Source organism: Arachis hypogaea, chromosome 20 (assembly GCF_003086295.3).
Source record: "Arachis hypogaea cultivar Tifrunner chromosome 20, arahy.Tifrunner.gnm2.J5K5, whole genome shotgun sequence".
Lineage (NCBI taxonomy): Eukaryota > Viridiplantae > Streptophyta > Magnoliopsida > Fabales > Fabaceae > Arachis > Arachis hypogaea.
Window position 1 is genome coordinate 128,673,020 of NC_092055.1, and position 23,372 is coordinate 128,696,391.

Genomic DNA, 23,372 nt, shown 5'->3' on the forward strand with positions numbered 1-23,372 from the left:
TGTCACGCGTTCGCTTCGGTCACGCGTTCGCGTCGCTGCCTTTTCGCGCTGGCCATGCGACCGCGTCATCCATGCGTTCGCGTCGCTGCCAGTTTCTTCAAAAACTCCATTTTGTGCTTTCCTTTCATTTTTGTATGTTTCCTTTCCATCCTTTAAGTCATTCCTGCCTTAGAAGATCTGAAACTACTCAACACACAAATCACGGCATCGAATGGTAATAAAGGGTAATTGAAATAATTATTTTTAAGCATAGGAAACATGTTTTTCACATATGTTACATAATAAGGAAGGGAAAGTAAAACCATGCAATTTACATGAATAAGTGAGTGAGGGATTGAATAAATCACCTAAATTGAGCACAAAATATATCATAAAATATGGGTTTATCAACCTCCCCACACTTAAACAATAGCTTGTCCTCATGCTAAGTCCAAGATAAAGAGTAAGGTAAGGTTAAAGTGGTGGAATCTCATGCAATGCAATCTATCCTAAATGCAACTACCTAAATGAATCATGCAATTCTAATTGTTATTCACTTGTATATAAAACTTATATGTAGTTAAATTAATTCACATTCTCAAGGAATCATATATGCATAGCCAAACCCTAGATAATGTTAAAACACTTTTACAATTGAGATGGGTAAAAATATTTTTCAAACTTGCAAGACAATTAATAATTTAAGCAGAGATATACGGTGATGAGCTATTGAACCCTCACTGGATTTTATGTTTACTCTCTAGTCACTCAGTGTTTATTGGGTTAATCACTCTATTCTTCTTTTTATCCTTACTTTCTATAACTTTGTTCTTCATCTAACCAATCAACAATTATAGAATATAGGCATACAAAAATCATGAGGTCTTTTTCAAGGTTGTAATGAGGCCAAGGTAAAGGTAAGGGTATATGTATAAGGCTAAGTGAGCTAATAAGTGAATCCTTGATTAGTCTAAGATCTCACCTAACATACATATTTTGTAATTCAAAGTTTCTTAACCTATTTGCCCAACTTTTCTCACTTTGTATTGCAAGCTCGTGCATTGACTTTAATTTTATCCCATGTGCATTGATTCTCTTTATTTTGCAATTGGGGAATTTTTTTTGTATCCCCTTAATTAAATACCGAAAATAAATTTTTTTTAATGCACATGGTCATTCAATTGTTTTGATTTTACATAAGAATGCTTCCCAAATTTTTTATTTTGAAACATCTTTATTCTTTTTAACTTTCTACCTTTGTTTCTATCATCCATGTTCCCACAAAGTTCCCCACACTTAAACAATACACAATTTCTATCTTAAGCTAACCAAGGATTCAACTTGGGATTTTTATTTTATTTTTTTGCTTAAGGATAGTAATGTGGTTTATAAAACAAGAGGGGATTAAAAAGCTCAAGGGGGGCTAACAAGGGTGATGTAAAAGGTAGGCTAATTTTGGGATAAGTGAGGAAAATTCAAATGATGGCCTCAATCATCTCTTAGTATGTATTTATACTCTATAATTGGACATATAGATTAAAACAAAGTAAAGAACACTAGAATAAAAAAGAAGGGCAAAACACACAGGAATAAAAATTATGGTTTGAATGTAACCATACAATTAAGCTCAAAACTCACAGGCTGTGTGTTCTCTAGCTCAAAAATCGTATATCAGTTATATATGTCATGCAAGTAGAAATTAAGAGTTCCCATTATTCTCAATGTAAAAAAATTTTTTTGGGTGGCTTTAAATTTTTAGTGTTCCTCCTTGATGAAATGTTGTTAACTAACTAACATGTTATGCTCTATATACAAGGTGTGTGGATTGTTTTTGATTATGTTAAAGTCTCTAGTTTACTTTCTTTTTATTTTCAATTTAAACCAAACTATGTTAAAAGGGTAAACTATACTAATTAATCCACATATTCTATAACTAATAAGTTTAGAATTGCAAACTAAACTAAATGGCTAAAATATGAAATAAAGTGCAAAATACAGAAATAAAGTAAAAATACAGCAAAAGAACAGTGTGTAAGTACTGAAAAGTAAAAATAAAGATAAAAATATAGAAAAATAAACAAAATAAGATAGAAAGAGTCTGTAGTGGTTCACCAAAAAGAAATACGCCAGGGATGGCGACCTCCCCACACTTAAAATAAAGCATCGTCCTCGATGCTCACTCAAGCTGGGTGTGAAGGAGTGTCATCACTGGAAGGATGGGCTACTGGAGTCTCGGTGGTGGCCTGAGGATCTGCAGACTGGATAAGGGTAGGAGGATCTATCTGCTGCAGTGGAGGCTCTGACTGGATAGGAATCTATAGATCTGCGGCCTGTATCTGGTGTGGCACCTCCTGTTGTGGCGCAGCCTGCTCTGGTCCTGCCTGTGCAGCCTGGGTAGGTGTCTTCTCCTCGTGGTCGTCCTCCTCCACCTCAGATGTATCAGAAGGGGTGTCAGGCTCGGAGGGGATGTCGCCGCCGGATCAGATCATCAATTTCGGACTTCTCAGCGGAATCCTTTACGGTTCTTGATTCCCATGGAGGTTCAACATCTCCTAAATCTTCAACCACTTCCTCTTCTACAACTATCATGGCTTCCTCTACTCGTTCCAGTACAAATCCATGCTCCTCATTGTCCACCGAGGTCTCTAGTGTCTCCTTCATGCTACGCTCTTCTTTTGATTCTCCACATGCAGCCATGGGAGTACCTTGAGTTCTCAGATGTTGGGAAGCTATTAAATTTACTACCTTAGTTACGACAGTAGTGAGTTTCAGTACGCCCTTTTCTATCTTTGCTTGCCCTTGAAGAAGAACACGAAGTTTTTCATTCACTAGAGGTTGGGGTGGGTGTAAGGTTTCATTGGTTGGGGGAGAGGGTTCAAAATAAGAATGTGGTGGTTCTTGGGAGTAATTGGATTGGGATTGTGGTAAATAAGGATCATACGGTGGTGAATGGTGAAAAGAAACTTGTGAGTGTGGTGGTTCAAATTTGCGTTGAAAGGATGGTCTATAAGCACAGGGTGGGGTTTGTTGGTAGTTACAAGGTTGTCCACCATATCTATTAGCTTGGTATGCATTGTATAGTGGTCCTCGTCCATGATATCTTGGAGGGTGTTGTTGCCTAAAGGGTTGATCAGATCCTCTTGGCTCCATCCATCTTTGATTGCTCTGACCTTGATGCATGTTCCTGCTATAACTTCCGTTTCCTTCAACAATATTAGAACCAAACTCAAAGCGAGAGGGGTGAGAATTCATAGTGGCTAATAAAAATAAAAAGGGAAAAACAAAAACAAATAAACAAATAAAAGAAAAATATTTACAATAACCAATAATAAGGCACACATTTGCAAATCCCCGACAACGGTGCTATTTTGAAGAGAGAACTTTTGCGTGGTCTAGAAATTCGTAGATAAATCCTCGTTGCAGGTATAGCTTCTAACCCAACAAAAGTCCTTTCTTGCAAACGTTTTGGTTGTCACAAGTAACAAACCCCTAAATAAATTGATAACCGAAGTATTTAAACCTCGGGTCATCTTCTCAAGTAACTGTAGGGAGGTGTTCTTATTATTGGTTATGAGTTTTGTAAATTGGGGTTTTGAAAGGTGAGGAACAAGTAATTTAAATGACAAATAAAATAAATAAATAAATGTAAATAAACTCTTAGCAAGATATGAAAATCAGAAGTCCTGTCCTAGTTATCCTTATCAATGGTGATGAGAATTATATTTGCTCTCCACTAAGTCAACCTCTAACTATGAAGGTAAGTCGAGTGGGTAAATCAATTTAACACCTAAAGTCCTAGTCAATTCCTAAGGAGAGATTAGAGTTATAGGCATTTAAATCAATCAGCAAAGATAACAATTATCAATCACGATGAGTTTGACAACTCAAGAGTTACCAATTAATCAACCAAAGCCAAAAAGGGGGAAAATCTAAATTATTAATATAAATAAAACAAAGCAATCATAATTCTGAAATACCTCAAATTGTATTAAATAGAAAATCAAATCTAAACATGAATGGTTCATAAGCCAATTTGGCAACAAAAGTAATTAAAGGAAAGCATTAAAGTATCTGAAAGTAAAAGAGAAATATAAAGTAAAAGGAATATTGAACCTGATAAAGAGTCGGAATACTAAATTGAAATAATAAGAAATCCTAATCTTAAAACCTAAGAGAGAGGATAGAACCTCTCTCTCTAAAAAATACATCTAAACTATGAAAAGTAATTAATTCAAGACCTTCTTATGAATATATGCATTTTCCCACTTTATAACCTCTAATATGTGCCTTCTGGACTTGGATCTGGGCCAAAAAGGAATTCAGAAATCACTGGGAGCATTTTCTGTAATTTCTGGTGCGTGGCGTCTGTCACGCGTCCGCGTGGGTCACGCGATCGCGTCATCTATGTTCTGCGCATGGCGCGCATCCGCTTTAGTCACGCGTTCGCGTTGCTGCCAGTTTCTTCAAAAACTCCATTTTGTGCTTTCCTTCCATTTTTGTATGTTTCCTTTCCATCCTTTAAGTCATTCCTGCCTTAGAAGATCTGAAACTACTCAACACACAAATCACGGCATCGAATGGTAATAAAGGGTAATTGAAATAATTATTTTTAAGCATAGGGAACATGTTTTTCACATATATTACATAATAAGGAAGGAAAAGTAAAACCATGCAATTTACATGAATAAGTGAGTGAAGGATTGAATAAATCACCTAAATTGAGCACAAAATATATCATAAAATATGGGTTTATCAATGAGTTAGAGGAGAGGATAAGACCTTTGATAGGGTTGGATGGGACCTTCCTTAGAGGGTATTACAGGGGTCAGCTATTGACAGCTATAGGACAGGATGCAAATAATCATATCTATCCTATTGCCTATGTAATTATAGAATCAGAAAACAAGGATAGTTGGAAGTTGTTTTTAGAGATACTTCAAGAGGATGTGGGAGATTTTTAGGTAAACGGGTTTAACTTCATGTCAGATATGCAGAAGGTACTTGTTTTGATTACTTGTTAAGTCTGTTATGGCAAGTTAATACCTTCTCTGTCTAATTGAAATTGTTATGATGATGTATGTCTAATTGGAATATATGATTATAGGACTTAATCTGATATAGACAATTGATTCATGTGTAGGTGGAATCTGTTATTGGGACTTAATTTGGTTATGAATTATGTTTTAGACAATTTGATTCTCTGTCTAATTTGAATTCTGTTTTAGAATCTCATTGAAAGTGGATTATTGAAATATGGTTTAGGCACAAAATTACTAGATAATTATTGAATTCTGTTTTAGAATCTCACTGAAAGTGGATTATTGAAATTTGGTTTAGGTACAAAATTGCTTTGAATGTCATAAATTGAGCAATATTTTCCATTTGAATATCAAATGTTGATAGTTGTTTACTTTACTGTATACCTACACGGGTTAATACCTGCCGTGAAAGAAATGTACCCAAATGCCAACCACAGATTCTGTGCCATGCATATATGGCAAAACTTTCATAAGAAATGGAGTGACTTGCAGTTGAAAATGTGTATGTGGTCTTGTGCTAAGGCAACCACAACACAAGACTTCAATGCTGCCATGGATAGACTAAAATAGATCAATGCTAGGAATTGGGAATACTTAGAAAAGATTAGTCCAAAACAATGGAGTAGAGCTCACTTTAGTGAATACCCTAAGATGGACAACTACACAAACAACAACTGCGAGGTGTTTAATGCCAAGGTGAAGAAGATGAGGGGGAAACCGATAATTACCATGTTAGAGGAAGTGAGGTGCTACGTAATGTGGATTATGGCAAGGAATAAAAAAATTTTGGTTGGGTACAGCGGAGGGTTAGCACCAACCTAACAGAGTAGATTAGAAAAGGAGAAGCGAGAGAGCAACAAATGGAGGCCTCTGCCTACCGGAGATGACGCGGAGAATGTGTATTAGGTGCAATGTCTGCCGATGAAGGTGAGTGTGGATCTTGGCAAAGGTACATGTAGTTGTCAACTTTGGCAACTCACTGGGCTACCATGTAGACATGCCTGTGCTGCTTCGGCTTACCATAACAGAAGACCCGAAGAGTATGCACACAACTGGCTTATCATGGATGCATACAATGTAGCATGTCAGACTTCAATCGTCCAGTTCCAAGCTAGGAGTTCTGGGAGCACCTTGACACCCTCTCCATTCTGCCACCATGGTACAGAAAATCAATTGGAAGACCTACAACCAAGAGAGACAAGAGAAATGATGGCCTTAAAGAGAAGAGTGACCCTCATAGAATAAAGAGGAGGATTGGAACTGTTATCTGCAAATACTGCCTCTAGGTATGTAAGTCTAATTCTAGGTGAAATTATTTGAATTCTATAATTATTGATTCCTGTGATTCATGTTGAATTTACGATGACTACTTTTTTTCTTAGGCTGGTCACAATAAGAGAAGTTGTAAGAAGAGAAATGAAGCAATTGGTGAAGGTAATTCTGCATCACAAGTGCCTGTAAATGATGAGGATGAGGATATGCTGGCTGAAATGTATTGGGAGGAGACATTAGAAGCTGCAGAAGCTGAACAAGAGGCAACTGAAGAGGGAAATAGAACTGCAACACCCCACGCTGCACAAGTGCATTGCATTATTCAACTCGTTAATCTGCCTTGTATAGCTTGTCACTCATATGAATTGTTTGATCTTTAGAATGCAGCAGCCTCAACCCATGCCACCGCCACCAAATACACAACCACAACCTCCAACAAACAATGCAACAACTAAAAAACAAGTTAAAAGGAGAAGTATTAGGCGACCTCCTCCAACTAGACAAATACTGCAGCCAAGCACACCATCTGTCAATCTTCCAACTACAACTCCTTCCACACACAACTCTCAAACTACACCTCATCCACTACAAGGTGCTAGTGCAGAGACAAGCACACGGTTCATTCAGTTCATGACCATACCTAGTGTTGTAACTCCAATTGCTAGAGGTCGAGGCACAACTGTTAGAGGGAGAGGTCAAAGTAGAGGTCGAGGCAGGATAGGTGCATCAAGCGGAGGAAAAAATGGTATCTCAAGCGGGAGCAGTAACTCGACCCCAATTTTGTAAACTAGTTATGGTTGCTTTTTGTTGTTTTTGGTATACTTTAGAGAAATACATAACTCTTGTAATTTGTTATGCATTTTCATGGTCTGTCTAAGTGTAGACTTAGTTATGCTGGTTTTGAGGGTGTGATTTGAGTTGCCAATACTTGCCTTCTTTGGCTTACGTGACAATCATTAGAACCTGCAGCATCTATGTATATAAGTGTTTTTCAACTTATTGTTAATTTTATCACTCTTGTAACAGCACCTTGTTCTGAATTTGGAACAAACTCATATATTAAAAACCAAAACCATTAGGTTACTATGTTACGGATTCAGCTTATTATTGGATCCTTAAGAAGAAAAAAGAGATTCATGTCCATTTTCAATGGTATTGTCTACAGATAAACATTATCAAAATCATTTCAAATGGCAGCAACAAGTTCAAAGCATGCGTATCTACGTCAATGTATTAGAAATTGAAAAAACCAGAACAATGTAAGGAACACAACATATCATGCCAATATCAGGAACTTTCTTCACTATCATGAACAAAGATCCCCAATTTTACATATCTTATAATTTCATCACCAAATACAACTCACAGAATAAACAAAACGCTACCCCCAACACAACGGTTGAAAGAAACACTCTAATAACCCTAATTTTACCCCTAATTTCAACCCTAAATTTGTCTATCTTCCTAGCCATCATTGAGGATGCTTGCTGATTTTTTCCCATTGCAGTGACAGTCAATCCATCATCATGCCTTGCATAAGAATGCTTCGACTTTCTCTTGCTAAACATCTTGTTAGGCCCTCCCATCCTTCTTCGAGTTCATCCACCAAAACAAAGTATTTGCAGTCTCTTGTCTGAAAAAACAAAAAAAAACGCACCCAAATGTCAACTAAAATTCAAAAATAAATTTCTCACCTCAACAACAACAGCGTTTGGCCTTTACCGCCCATAGAGGACATCTGATGAACCATTTATTAGGATTCATAATCGTGCCAGACTCCATCAACGCAACCTCCCTCCCATAGAAACATCTGTCGTCGAGCTTCTTCTCCTTCATCTTCTTCGAACTTGCAGAACTGTTGCGACTTCAATCATTTGTAGCAGAGTTATTTCTGCGCAAAGACATTCTAGGGGTTACGAGATAATTCTTTCTGACCGTTGGTGCACTTGAATTTTAACAATATTTGATTTCAGGGGTATGGTTCGAATTGGGGAAGATAAGTTGCTAGGGTTTTGATTTGATGTGTAAGGCCCTTTCTACCTTCATATACAAACGTTCACTTCCACGTAGATAGGGCTTTTGGAGTGTTGGAGAGCCATGTAGGGTCGGATAACCATGAACCAAGTGTAGATCCAAGATAGGCTATTTTTGTCACACGGAGGGCATCTTGTGTGGGTACAAGTTTAGTTTTGATCTAGTGTGAGTACATCTGTCAGCATTTTCATCTTCTATGGGTACAAATAATCATTTATTCTATTATATACATGCTGCAGAAGTAGTAAATCGATTTACATGTATATATAGTAGATTCGATTTACTACTTCTATAGCATATATGTAGTAAATCGAATTTAGTTGATTCGATTTACTACTATATATTATAACTAAATCGAATCTAATTGATTCGATTTACATAGAAATATTCTAAGATAAGCGTGTAACAAAAATTAACTTAAGACATCTGCGTAATTTTAAACCCTATTCAATTTATTAATGTAAATTACCCTTAACTTAATATTGATGAAATGTTAGATTAGTTTGAAAAGAAATGCCTAAACCATTAGAAAAAAAAATATTTAATGAATTACATTTTACGTAGTTTTGTCTAACTAATCCAATTTTTTTAGAAGTATCGAATTGGTTTATATATCTTATTCGAATAATAATTAAGAGTCTTAATTTATCTCTAAATATTTTTTATTTAAATAAATAAAAATGAAATATATATTAGTTTTTAAAAATATAAAAAAAAATAAAAAATTTTAATTATTTTTCATTTTATTATTAAAATTATTCACACTTAAATCATTCATTATTAAGTCACCAAAAAAAATTCATCATTAAAAATGACAATTTATGCCGTACAACCTTAGGTAGTTCTCTCATCCAATGTGGTCGGCTTCCTATTTTCATGTGGTCATGTGAATGATGTCCATCAAAACTAAAGAAACAATTGTTGTCTCAACTTATTGTACCAACTACCAACCGAATTATCAAGTCTTGTCTAGTTCCAGATTATATCCTGAATTCCTGATATACATATGCATTTTTACAAATGCAAATTCATCATTTCTAACTTCCTAGTACTAACCGTTTATGCTTATGCTTATCTAATACTAACAACTCCAAACGTTACATTATTACATAGGTGTTTCTAAATTTTATTTTATTGTAGGATTTTTTCCGAAGCGCAGAAACCATCAAGCTATATATACACACTAAAAATAATTACTAAAATTAGTTATTAGTATAAAATATATATTAATATATAAAATACACATTAAAAATAAATTAATCTACACATATACTTATATAAAATTATATAATAATTAATTTTAATAACTCATTTTAATATATAAAAATATTTTCACTCTATGATAATCTAAGATGTTATATTAATTACAAATAATGCTTTATTAATGTTGAACCTGCAGTAGAATTTTGACTTTTAATAAATAAAAAGTAATATGAAATTGAACATTACTTACAATAATACACTCGCTATATAATTATTAAAAAAAAAGAAAATGAATAATTGTTATGATGTGAATTTATTTAATTTTTTTAATTGAATACATTTTGATTTTATTCATTTATATAGTTTCCTAATTTCTATAAATAACAAGAAAGCATACTATAAAATAGTTTCCTTTAAAAACTTTTTAACTATTCACTATTTCCTTCCTTTGTTTTTTCTCTGCCTTTCTTTTATTCTCACAATTAAAAATCGAACAAAAAAAAAGCTACTAATAAAGGATTTGGACTAGTTTAAAGACTAAATACAGAGTTTTAACTAGCAATATTTGATATTTTATATAAAATGTGTCTAAATATAAAGGATGAACCAAAAATGTATATAATCTTCTTAATGACTATATGTTAATTTGAATTGATATGATATGTATACCTATAACTATTATAGAATCATAAAAGATAAATAAATATCCATAGCTAATGGATAATATCATATAATCCTCTTTTGTTGTTTATAGTTCAAAAGCATTTGAAGCAAGGAAACACACATATCTTCCACCATTGGCGAAATCTTGATTTCCTTTTCTCACCTTCCGCCATTCTCACTGGGCTTCCACTCCATTCAGCAGGTAATCTGAAATTTTGTATTCACAAACCAAACTATTCATCAATAATATTTTAATGAACTAATTTTTTAATCTTATTTGGTAATAATATTTTATATCTTATTTTGTACCAACCATGCAAATTTTTCTTGAGTGATGCAAATTAAAATAAAATAACATATTTACATGGGAAATGCAAATGAGTGTGTACTGCTTATGCTGTCATTCGTTTGATGATGATGATGAGGTGCATTGATTGACGACATTGATGCTTCAGAACCAGAATTTGTTGTTGATGATGATAATATTGGAACTGAGAGAGGACTTGGAGCATGTGAAGAAACCTCTTGATGAGGAAAATCATCAATTTGTGAACCTATTATTATAGGAGGAGGCATGGTTGCAGTGTTTGTAAATTGTGATAAGTATGGACAAGAACACTGATTTGGATACTTCACTCTGTTGTTATTGTACTTATTCTTGTTCACAGTTGTTCCTAGCTGTGAATTCAATTGCCAGTTCTTGAAAGGTCTTGAGAATTCTGCATCATTTCTGAAAATCTGACGAATTTTTCAAAGAGAAAAACAACATGGTTAAAAAAATTTTAGAGGTAGCAATATTTTAAGGTTACTTTCTAAAGATTTATAATATAATGGAAGAAAAATGAATAGTCTAACGCAAAAATCAAACAATATTCCCTCCTTGTGATAATTGTTTCTTTAATTTTTTCAATTTTTTCGGTTTATAGTAAACTTAAAAAATAAAAAACAATTATCATGAAAAATAGTTAGTAATTAACAACATATAGGTTATGGATTTAGTTTTAGGGTACATGTTAAGAATATAAATTAAAATTTTTTTATTAAAAATATAAAAAATTTAAATTTTTAATTTATTTTGTATTTATTAAAAATCTGATTGTATACCAAATACACATGTTAGTTAAACTCATATATTATAATTTTGGGAAGAAGCTACAACTTAGTTTACCTATTTAAATTTAGTATTTGGCTTATGTTGAAAGTTGACACTATCAGGCTTTTTATTCTTTTTATTGGAAATGTATAGAGTTAATTTTACATTTTTTTTTCAGTGTTCTTTTTTAATTTTTGGGTTCATGATTCATTACTATCTCACATCTGAATTAGTATAACTATGCCAACTTTGAAGTGGTCAATCTTCGAGACCAAGGTTCACTAAATTAGAGTCAAAGTATACAACTGTCTAAAGAAGAGCCTATATGAAGATTCAGAGTGTCATAATGTTACTCAATTGAGTCAATTCACATGATAGAATAATAATAAATAATATATACTAACAAGAAAAAGAGAAAAAAAACAAAAGGTAAAAATAGAAAAAAGAAAAGGAAAAAGACTAACAAAAGGTAAAAATGACTAGCAATAATGACAACAAACTTACCAAGTAAAAAGAGATGGGATTATACAGTTTTTTTTTTTTTTCTGTTTTCAGGGATAAATACTCTTATGTTAAAATTTTATGATCTTTCTTTTTATCAATTCGTTAGATATGCTATATTTATAGCCACTGTGTTTTTTTTATAATTCTTTTTTACCAACAGCAAGAAACTTAATACGTTTTCACTCTACATACCCTTCAATTTTACTATATTTTGAAAATTTAATATAATAATTTTTTAACATTTTTATGTATTTAAAGTATTAGAAATATTATTTTTTCAAAAAAATTTAGTCAAATATTTTTTTACGATGCTTTTAAAATTTTAACAAGAAAATTGTCATCCGATCAAATGAAAAATAAATGAGTAAACTACTAAAATGGTAAAGGTTTCACATGACTCACAAAAATAATCTCAAAATATGTTAACGACAAATAAGTTGTAAAATATATAAAAAAAGAATTAAATATTAAATATATATTCTTAAAAAAAATTTTAGAGATCATATTTTAATGTAATTTTTTGCAAATATCATTAAAAATGAAAATTTCATCCTCACAAATTATTAATTTTATGTCAAGTGAATTTTAAAAAAAAATTATTGTAAATGACCAATTTTTTTTTAAAAAAAATAAAAAGAAAAATCTAGAGATCAAATTTTGTTCCAAATTTTTTCTATATCTTTTAAATATTTATTCAAATATTTTCACAAAAATTTGAATCAAATAGATAAGTCATTGTTAAATTCAAAATTTTTTTGTTATTTATAAAAAATTAATATTTATTGATAATTTTTGTCGTATTTTTAAATAATTCAAGAGCTGTTTTGTCGAAATATCCTTCAGGACCATTTCGTCAGGCACCTGAATCCAGTAGTTAAGTCAAAATAAATATATAAATAAAGAAAAATAAAGAACTGATGAATCTAACCTCTTCAAGTGTCTGTGATGTCCTCTTCTTTGTAGAAGTGTGTTTAAAGTCACATTCTGACCCATCAGAAATTGTTGACATTCTCTTCATAGTTCTTACCAGATTTGGATCACTTCTACTTTTGATGTGACAAATATTATCATTATTATGATGACTATGATCTAAGTCACAATAATCTTGTTCTGGGGTCACCACCCTATCAACCCCTATGTCCTTAACAAATTGTTGAAGATCTTCTTGAATGAAAACAACAAACTCAGGGATATCATAGTCCATCATGACATTATTATCATTATTGTTATTACCAAATTTTTCTCCATTGAACAAACCTTGTATTGGAACCTCTCTTATCACAAATCTATTGCCATACATTCTCTGCTGCAAAATTTTCCTCTGCTCCTGAATTCTTGGATCCTCATAAATGAATGAATGCGGCTGACTATTGCTGTGGATTTTCAAATTTCGCATGATGTCTAAATGGATTATGAATCCTGCAAGTTAAGTTTACAAATTAAGAACCACCAAATTCAATCTTATTATAAAAAATTCGACTAATCTTGTCGCATTATAAATTAGTGAATACAACAAATTTGTAACATGACTAGAAATTATAATATATAAATGTGATATTACACTTGAATATATACACCTATTTCATTCGACGGTTATGGTAATTATGCAATTTTAATAAACCATTAAAGAATATTGTTAAAATTAAATTCATATATTTTTATTATTTAAAATATTTTTTAATTATAAAAAATATATTATCAAATAAAAAAAATACTGTGTGCCACTTTTTCACATAAAAAGTAAAGTAGCATCTCCTAACTGGTATGATTTTAGTGTTTCTTTCAATGTATGTGGACAGTTAAATGCACAAATATTCGATGTTATATAAGATTTAAAATGGTCGCACTTAAAGAGTGTAATGTAAATGTAATATAAACAATGTAATCCAAAAAGATATCAACAATTTTCAAAGGCACTACAAATGACTTCCACTTATTTGATTTCTTATGTTTCTCACTCTTGGGATTAGAAAGTGATGAACCGTGCACAGTAACAAACTAACAATTGTGTTTGGAACTGACAAAAAATTATATTGATTTGATATTTATATATTAAATTATGTGTTTTTTTATACCATGAATTATATGGTAAGTTCTAGAATTCTATTTACTTTGTTTTGAAAATCATATCAAAATTGGTAGGACGAATTTAAGACCTTTGACATCAAATAAAATATATAAATTCCAAATTTTTATTATTCTAAACAATAACAAGAGGAGAGGGTGAGAAGTTACAAAAAAAAAACTTAAGGAAGCAAATTTGAATACTTTAGGAAAAGATAGATTGAATACTTCACCCGATCTCTGACAATTACTTCGAAATATCTGAAAGGATAACGAGATCTCCAAGAAAAAAAAAACGCCCAATTCAGTCTCTAATTTTTTTTTGGGCTGATAAGCCTATGTGCAAAAAAAAAATAACATTGACTTATTTTTGGCATAGGAATCTCGTTGTTCTTTCGAAATAATTGTCAAGGATCGGATTAGATTTTTTTTGTCAAGAACCTCGTTGTCTTTCGAAGTAATTGTAAGTTTTAGGTTTTTCTCGAAAAGATAAAAAGGAAGGATACTAAACAGGTTTTAGAAGTGAATGGTGAGAAAAACCATAAGTTACAGAACTGAGACGGTAGTGGATCATGCTTATTTCTTCCACCAAAAAAATCATGTCATTGATGAAAGAGAAAAGGAGATTTTCTCTCTCTCTCTCTTTTTTTTTTTGTATTATTAATTCAAATTTTACTTATTCGACTCCATCTATATAGATCCGGAAAAAAACATTAAATTTCCAAATTTTATTTTATTATTTTCATTTTCAAACAAAAACGAAGATCCTACATATTGCACAATTCACAAGCCCACCATAAACTTTCTTTGATTATGGCTTCCCAACATTAACAATAAAAAAAGAAAAAAAAAAGAAAAAAGAAAGTGAAATTCAGCCAATAATAAGATTGTGGCCAATTGATATTTCCCAGTAAAATCATCCATAAACAAGCCCAAATAAAGAACAATGTTTTATGCAAGTTATGGGCACCAAATTAAAATAATGAACAACATACAAAGAAGCACAAGAAGTTCATAACAAACACAAAATAAAAAGAGACACTAAAAAATAAAAAAAAAAAATAGGATATTCAAATGCTACTACCTGTGTTATATATATGATGATGCTTCACAGCTTCAGCACTTTCAACTCCAATTACTACTATCTAGGAAGAAGGGAATGAAGATAGAGGGAGTTAATAGAAATTGAGAGAGAAAAAAATAATAAAAGAAAATAAAAGTGAGAAACAATAAATGGACGGTTCAATCTAATATCTAATAATCTAATCTAATTAATATATTTAAAACATATACCAAACAGCCAGTTTGCATCCAATGATGATGATGATGTTTTTTTGTATCTTCTCTTTCACGTATGTTTCATGCTCTTCAATATTCTCTTTATGGTTATACTTTGCATTACTACGAAAACTCACACTCTTTATGTTTGTTCACCAAGATTTTTTTGCATGAGGACATAATGGTAAAATAATGACATATTCTAGTCTTGTAATTGTATTATATTGTTTATTATTGTTACTACTAGTCTATTAATCCACATTTACATTCTTATCATAATGTTAAAGTTCATTTTTTGTAATAGTTAATAATAAGTTGCCTTAAGTGCATCATATAGTTTAATTTGACTGGTTGACTACTTTATTTATTCTTGTTTTTTATTTATTATTATTAATTGTATGTGTATATAGATGTACCAAATTATGTTTATATTTGAAAATTTATTTTAACATCTAGTTTAAGAGAGATTAAAGGGCACCTAGGTATTAAAGACAATTCTCTGTTTTTATAATTAAGGATTATTATAAATTTAGTTGATTAGTGTGATCATTATAAAATTATATGTAATTTCTCTCTCATATATAATATTTCTTACATTTAAAAAAAAAACTTTATTTTTTTGAAATATATCTATCAGACTATCACTCTCACATTTTAATACAATATTTATTAAATATTTTTATTTTCACGCTCCATACAATATTACCATGTCAAGTAAAATAAATATTACACGATAAATAGATATTAAATAAATTTATTTCGGTAAATAACTTCCTAAATATTGCGAACCGAAAGTAATATTTTAATGTCTGTTTAAAACATTAAATTGACCTTTCCAAAGTAACTTGGGGATGGGTATACTGCTAATTAATGGAGGTCTCATTCAGTCATTCTAATTAGAGAATAGAGACAATTTTAGAAGGAGCGAATATATATAGGCCGTTGACCTAATAAAAATTTTACAAATATCTATATATTATTAATGAAATTTAATTTTGATTTATTATAGAATAATTTCACCTGTAAATTTAATTACGTAATATTATATCAATAAAAATAATTATTTTTTATACGTATATCATAGTTATTAAAATTGAATCGATAATTGATCCTGTTATACCACTTAATTTTTGGGTCATTAGTTCAATTGATGAGTCACTGATTTATTTAGTTAATTCAACTATAATTAAATAAAAATATAAAAATTATAAAAATAAAATTAAAATTTTAAAATACATCTCTTCACAAATATATTAATAACAATCAACTATTAATTTTTAGACATAACTAATGATATAAAAAAATATTTTAATAATTATTTAAAATTTTTGGTGATTCAATAAATATAATATTATTATTAAAGAATAAAAATAATATTTTATATTATCTATATTTAAATAAATTATATATAAATTTCATTGTATATATATAACACTATTAGCTTTTAAAAGTGTGTTTGCCAAAAGAGAGGAAATTAGTATGGCTTGTGAAATTTATACTAGGTATATTATTGGGCAAAAAACGTTAATAAGCCATGGTGACCAATTATTTACACAAATCTACCAAAGGCAAATCTGGTTCATGTATTAACCAAAGGACATCTCTATGTAATTCGAACCAACTTAGTTCGAATTACAGTTCTACATAATTCGAACCTACTCAGTTCGAATTATTCAGGAACGAAATTCACACTAAATCGAACTAGCTGAGTTCAAACTACAAGGATACATAATTTGAACTAGGTGAGTTTGAATTACGTAGGTGCAAACTTCCCCAAGTAATTCAAACCAAGCAGACTCGAATTACCTTCATGCACGCAATGCAATGTAATTCGAACTGAGTCAGATCGAATTAGGAAAATTGTATTTCGAACTAGGCTGGTTCGAATTAGTGAAAACCAGACCTGTATATATATGGTGTAAACGTGAGTTGCTCTCATTAGAGGGGGGTAAGATGGCTAGTGAGGAGAGTTTTGTAGTGTTGGTTCACCACAGAGGATCGATTAAGAGGAAAACTCATTCCGGTGTGAAGTTCACTGATAAGGATCCTCTCTGTATTATCATGAGCCCTACGACGAGCTATGATGACCTTGTTAGCTCTGTACTGCTGAAACTTGGTCTGGAAGGTTTGAAACAGGTTAAGAAGTTCTTCTATCGCATTCCAATCACGGTGCTCCAGGAAACCGTGAAGTATGATTATTTCACGATTGGGAGTGATGAGGACTTGCAGGTCATGTTTCATTGTCGCCGGCAGTTTCCAAAAGTGAGGACACCAGAACTGTTGGCAAAGTTGGTTGATGTGGTATCTAGCTCGGGGGATTCGAACTGGAATACCACCACTGTAGCCACGGTAGCCGATTCTAGCTCTAGACCTGCCGTTGCTTCTTCCTCCGTCCCTGCGTACCAGCCATCCGTCTAGCCAGTCGCCTCCCCTTTGTTCGCTGTTGATCTCAACGGCAGTGTGGGCGACGAGGTCGGAATAGGGGAATTTCCACCGACCTATTTACAGTGTGATGCACCGCCTGGGTTGGAGATGGAGTGTTGGATGATCCAGAGGACAATGATGTCGAGCCGGATATCATTACTGATGACAGTGGCGATGATATTGGAGTGAGCGAGCTTGCTCAGACGGGAGGTGATTCTAGCTCTGGCACACAGCAGTACCCTCCACATTTTTTCTCTTTGGACTTGGATGCCATGAGGCAGGAGGGGGTTCCTGGGCAGTCTGCTGGATTTGGCGCTAGAGATGCGGAAGGGTCTGTAGGTTTGACAGAGTTCCAGGTTGGTCAGCAATTTCAGGATAAAGATGAGGCCCTGTTAAGTGTGAAGACTTACAGCATCCGCCGAGGGGGTACAGTACAAGGTAGTGGAGTCTGACTATCGGTGGTATGTGGGCAAGTGTTCTGAGTTTGAGAATGGGTGCACATGGTTGATTCGGCTGAGTCTCTGACAGCGCAAGGGCCTTTGGGAGGTCAAACGGTACAATGGTCCGCATACGTGTCTCGCCACCTCCATCTCCAGCGACCACAGGAGTTTGGATTATCATGTGATATCGGCATTCATTATGCCAATGGTTAGGGCTGATGCATCCGTCAGCATCAATGTGCTCCTAAATGCCACGGCCGCACACTTTGGGTTTAGGCCGATGTACAGGAGGGTCTGGTTGGCGAAGCAGAAGGTTGTTGCCCTCATCTCTGGTGACTGGGATGAGTCGTACAACGAGCTCCCTAGGTGGGTGTTAGGAGTCCAGTTGACGATGCCTGGTACTATTGCAATCCTTAGGACGAGCCCTGTTCGAGTTGGTGGACAGCTGGACGAGTCTCAAGCTTATTTTCACAGACTATTCTGGACGTTTCCACCGTGTATCGAGGCATTCCATCATTGCAAGCCGCTGGTTAGTATTGACGGCACCCATCTGTATGGCAAGTATGGGAGAACGTTGCTTGTCGCGATTGCACAGGACGGGAACTCCAACATACTCCCTGTTGCATTCGCATTAGTCGAGGGTGAGAATGCTGAGTCCTGGTCCTTCTTTCTCTCCCATCTGCGTCAGCATGTGACACCGCAGCTGGGTCTGCTGGTTATATCGGACAAGCATAACGGCATCAAGGCCGCGCTTGAGGCTCCCGACGGAGGCTGGTTACCTCCATCTGCATACCGGACATTCTGCATTCGACATGTAGCGGCAAATTTCGCCCTAACCTTCAAGGGCAAAGACGCCAGGAGGCTACTTGTCAACGCAGCTTACGCTAAGACCGAGATAGAGTTCGATTACTGGTTTGATATTCTGCGGTCTGAAGAACCGACGATGTGTGACTGGACGAACCGGATTGAGTATTCCTTGTGGACACAAGATTGTGATGAGGGGCGGAGATTCGGGCACATGACGATGAATATCTCTGAGTGTGTGAATTCAATCCTCAAGGGAGTCAGAAACCTCCCTGTGTGCTCGCTAGTGAAGGCAACGTACGGAAGGTTGGCCGAACTATTTATTCGCAAGGGGAGAGAGGCTGAGGCCCAGCTGGGAACCGGACAACAATTCAGTCAGCACTTGGTGAAGTGTATCGAGGCCAATTTGAAGACGGCGAGGTGCTTCACGGTGACTTTGTATGACAGGGATGACTCGGAGTTCACCGTCGCAGAGACGACTCCGACTGGTTCGTTTTCACTGGGTAGCTACAGAGTCTCGCTTGCATCTCAGACATGTGACTGTGGATACTTCCAGGCACTTCATTTCCCATGTCCGCATGCCCTGGCATGCTGTGCCTACTCACGGCTCACATGGCATCCTTACGTCCACCAGGTGCATCGTCTTAGTTCGGTGTTCAGTGTGTATCGGATCGGATTCACACCTCCCATTCTGGAGGATTTTTAGCCACCATATGACGGGTCTACTGTGATCCCGGACCCTAACAAGAGGCGTACGAGAGAGGGTTGTCCGAGGTCCACTCGGATATGGAGCAATATGGACGAGGTAGATCCGAACCGGCCAAAGAGATGTGACCTATGTCGGCAACCCGGACACATACATCGGAGTTGCCCACAGGTCGGAGGAGCAGAGAACACAGGGGGACATGAGTAGGTGAATTGTTAGCTTTGGTACTTTGTTTATTTCACTTTGGCGTTTAGATTCCAGTGTCATAGGTTTCCTTACTTGTAGTTGATAAGTGATAGAATTCGTTAATGTTAATGTGATGTCTATGCATGGGATCTTAATTAATGAATATGTTCTGTTTCTGGAGTTTTGAACGAAATGTCTGTTGAATGCACACAACAATAAATAAATATACAAATTAAGTTAATACATGATGCAGAAACTACGCTAGTAACTGAAATAAACACTAAACAGCCATTTTCAAAGTCCAATATCATGATTTGGAACAACATACTGAAACATAAATAACCAAACTACATGTTGGATCATCAAAGTACATCAACGACAATAATAAACTTGGCTAAGATACAACAATGAACATGAACAAACAACATACAGGATACATGAATCATCTAAGCAGATGCGAGCCGGTGAAGCAACGACGGGGTACCCGTGTCCTGTGGCCTCTCCGGATAAGCGGCTCCTCGTCCTCAATCTCATCCTCCTCCTCATCCGGGGCAGGCTGTGCAGGTGGCCTAGGCTGGACGGGTGCCCCAGACGGCCCGGCAACTGAATGTGACACAGCAGTGTAGGAGGAAGGAGGAGTACCACCCAATGCAAAATGGTCGACAGCAGGCATCGTAGGAGGCTCGTTCAGATCGACATCTAAAGGTGCCTGTGTGCCGGAGCTCTGACCATGCCTACATGCCGCATCATCCTCCTGCATGATGGCAGTAATCTCGTCTAGAAAGTGTGACCCGCCGAAGTCCGCATCAAGCCCATCACTTGCCATAAAGTCTGAAAACATCGTCCCCGGGCTAACCCATGGCGTACTCTCCTGAAGTGTCTGGTCATCAGCTGGGACACCAACGAAGTAATCTCCAAGCGGCCCCAAACCAAGTCCACCATCACCCTGGTCAACCCCGTCACCCATACCTGACCCATACCACTCGCCTCCATGCCCGCCAACATGGGGACTAACACCACCTCCTACAACATGCCCTGCAGCAACCCCCCCACGGGCCCGCCCTGATCGTCGTCATCGTCGTCACCATGATCACCGTGCTCGTCTGCCGCAGCACGCCCTCTCCGTCTCCCTCCGTGTCCTCGTCGTCTTCCTCCACGTCGATCGTCCCCGTCAGCCTCGTCTATAGCCTGGTCCAGCCACCTCCACTCACGCTGGCTCCGTCGTGTCCCCACACAAGCTCTCCTCTCGACCCGACGCCTACCCGGCACGTCATCAACATGATCCATGTCAGGAACTCGCCCAGCACCCCTCTGTGATGCCTCCATAGGAATAGGAATGGCTCTAGGATCCCCCAAATACATCTCTGGTGACAAGAACCTCTTTCCTTGCTGACTCCACCACTCCAGGAAGTCATGTGAGGGTCCAGGGTCTGCAACAACATCGAACCGGAGAACGTGATCCGCACGGCTCTCCCAATGAAGATGCCAGGACTGCAAAGCAGACAGGAACCAACGATCACCGCCTCTCCCGTCCTTCGACATCAGAAAGTCGATGTTCAGGGCGGGTTGCGGACGTGGCTGGACTCCCCCGAACTGCGGTAGAACCCTATCTATTTGATGCCACTCTATAACGGCAAAGTATATCAGTGACGTCACACACCGCCACATTGCCATATGCCGAGGCTCCAACGCCTCCGGATGCATAACCTGCAGTACATCGGGGGTGCTATACGGCATCCAGATAAACTGCACAAAGATTCCAACATTGTCAGGCCAACTCATGCTCCAAATTCATAAAGTTTAGTTAATTAAATAAACTTAGCCAGGAGTATACTCACATCCCTGGCCTGTAACATGTTTATCCTCAGTCTCCACATCTGAACTCTAGGTCCCTTCTCGCTACCGGAAAGGTTGTAACCTAACCACCTGCATCTCACATGGGTGTTATGGCTAATTAAAAGTGTGACAGATTTGTAATACATGACAAGCGTACATGAAATTCACTATTTTAACTTGAAATAGAAAGGTCTGAGTAGGGTACCTCGAGGCCAACGGCTAGCTGCACGTATCATACCCGGCAGACCTAAGCCTAGGAAAGTGCCAAAAAATCCAGGACTGAAGTAGCTGAAGTGCGCCCACTAACTTCACCACATGTCTGTTCGCCACTCGGCACATGCACCGGTACAACTATGCCAGTGCTGCAGACCCCTAGCTGTAGGTACCCATCTCCTCAAGCATAGCTACGTAGGGAAGCCATCTGATGTGAATGCGGTTGCCGAACTTGTCGGCAAATAGCTGAGTGCCCAACAACATCATGATATAGGCACGAGCAAAGCGCCGCACAGTCTCCTCATCAGCTCCCTCGGGGCACTCTCCAAAAGTCTCCTCGAACCAAGTGTAGTTTACTGCGAACTTCTGAACCTGGCTCGGAGGAGGAATCACTCCAAGCAACTCCTGGAACCACACCCAAGCTGGACGGCCACCCTGGATGTATATCTGGAAATCTGTAAGGCAACCGCTGACATAACGCCCGTCCACTGGCAACCCCAGCTGGTACGCCACGTCCTGAAGTGTGATCGTGCACTCTCCGAACGGCATATGGAAGGTGTGCGTCTCAGGACGCCACCGCTCGACGAAGGCACTGACAAGGGGCTCATCTAACCAGAACCATCTATCGTTCAGCCTCGCAAGATGGTATAATCCGGCCATCTGCAAGTATGGAACATACCGCTCATCGAGTCGCATGCCCTACTGCCACCGCATGCTTCTGATGCATCGCTGTGGCTGCGCATTACATGGACGACATTATTAGAACCACTTACAAAACCAGTGACAAAAATAACTAACACCGGAAACCACTTATTAAAATCATTAACAGAATCTACATGCAAAACCAATATAACAAACCAGTAGCAAAACCACATGCTTAAACCGCTAACATAAACCACATACAAATCCACTTATCAGAAACACATGCAAAACCACTATCATAAACCGCTTACAAAACAACATAGTAAACCACTTCCAATACCACCAAAATAAACCGCCAAAATAAATTATCAACAAAACCGCATACAAAAGTACTAACAAAAACCACTACTAAAAATTCCAAACATAAACCGCTAACAAAACCACATAGTTAAACCGCTAACATAAACCGCATACAAATCCACTTACGAAAATCACATGCAAAACCACTATCCTAAACCACACACAAAATCACATAATAAACCACTACCAATACCACCAAAATAAACCGCCAACATAAACCATCAACAAAACCGCATACAAAAACACTAACAAAAACCACTAATAAAAACCACTAACATAAACCACCAACTAAACTGCATGCAAAACCTCTAATATAAACCACTTGCAATACCACTAGGATAAACCGCTAACATAAACCGCCACTAAAACCGCATCCAAAACCACTAACTCAGATAAACCCCTAGCACAAAGTTTTCTATCTACTAACCTCATCGTTGATGACCCCGGCTATATGAGCAACTCCGTCCAACCGATATAGCCTTTCTGGATCATCCCCCATCAGCTGAGTATTCTGTTCGAGTCTTTATCGGATCAAATCTGGGTTATTTTCTCTGGGATTTGGTGGGGTATGAGAATGGAAAAGTGATTCGAATGAGGCTGATTCGAACTCCTTATATAGCCGAAACCTATGT

General features: G+C 36.1%; 2 protein-coding genes across 3 annotated transcripts; one reads left to right on the forward strand and one right to left on the reverse strand.

Moving 5' to 3' along the window:
- Nucleotides 1–10,076: 10,076 nt before the first annotated feature.
- LOC112784133 (uncharacterized) lies at nt 10,077–15,233 on the reverse strand. Of its 2 annotated transcripts, none has more exons than XM_025827252.3 (5): nt 15,145–15,233; nt 14,936–14,996; nt 12,716–13,206; nt 10,555–10,928; nt 10,077–10,397 (listed from the first exon to the last, which is right to left on the reverse strand). In XM_025827252.3, the coding sequence occupies exons 1-5, from the start codon at nt 15,160–15,162 to the stop codon at nt 10,283–10,285; spliced, it is 1,059 nt and encodes a 352-aa protein (XP_025683037.2). In that variant the 5' UTR covers nt 15,163–15,233; the 3' UTR covers nt 10,077–10,282. The 2 variants fall into 2 exon arrangements, with proteins under 2 accessions (XP_025683037.2, XP_072085818.1); XM_072229717.1 differs by having other exon boundaries at nt 10,266–10,397; nt 10,580–10,928.
- Nucleotides 15,234–18,384: 3,151 nt separating this feature from the next.
- Nucleotides 18,385–19,503, forward strand: LOC140183227 (uncharacterized). The gene is made up of 2 exons (XM_072231252.1): nt 18,385–18,522; nt 18,682–19,503. Exons 1-2 carry the CDS (start codon nt 18,385–18,387, stop codon nt 19,501–19,503), a joined length of 960 nt encoding a protein of 319 aa, XP_072087353.1.
- The last annotated feature ends 3,869 nt before the right edge of the window (nt 19,504–23,372 follow it).

Bases quoted from the DNA above. Each gene is read 5' to 3' on its own strand.
- LOC112784133 (XM_025827252.3), bottom strand. The intron at 10,929-12,715 runs GTTAGATTCATC...AAAATTCGTCAG, and splicing joins CATCACAGACACTTGAAGAG to ATTTTCAGAAATGATGCAGA. The intron at 10,398-10,554 runs GTAAATATGTTA...ACAAAATTTCAG, and splicing joins CACTCATTTGCATTTCCCAT to ATTACCTGCTGAATGGAGTG.
- LOC140183227 (XM_072231252.1), top strand. From the start codon at position 18,385: ATGCCTGGTACTATTGCAATCCTTAGGACGAGCCCTGTTCGAGTTGGT. The intron at 18,523-18,681 runs GTTAGTATTGAC...CATCTGCGTCAG, and splicing joins TCCATCATTGCAAGCCGCTG to CATGTGACACCGCAGCTGGG.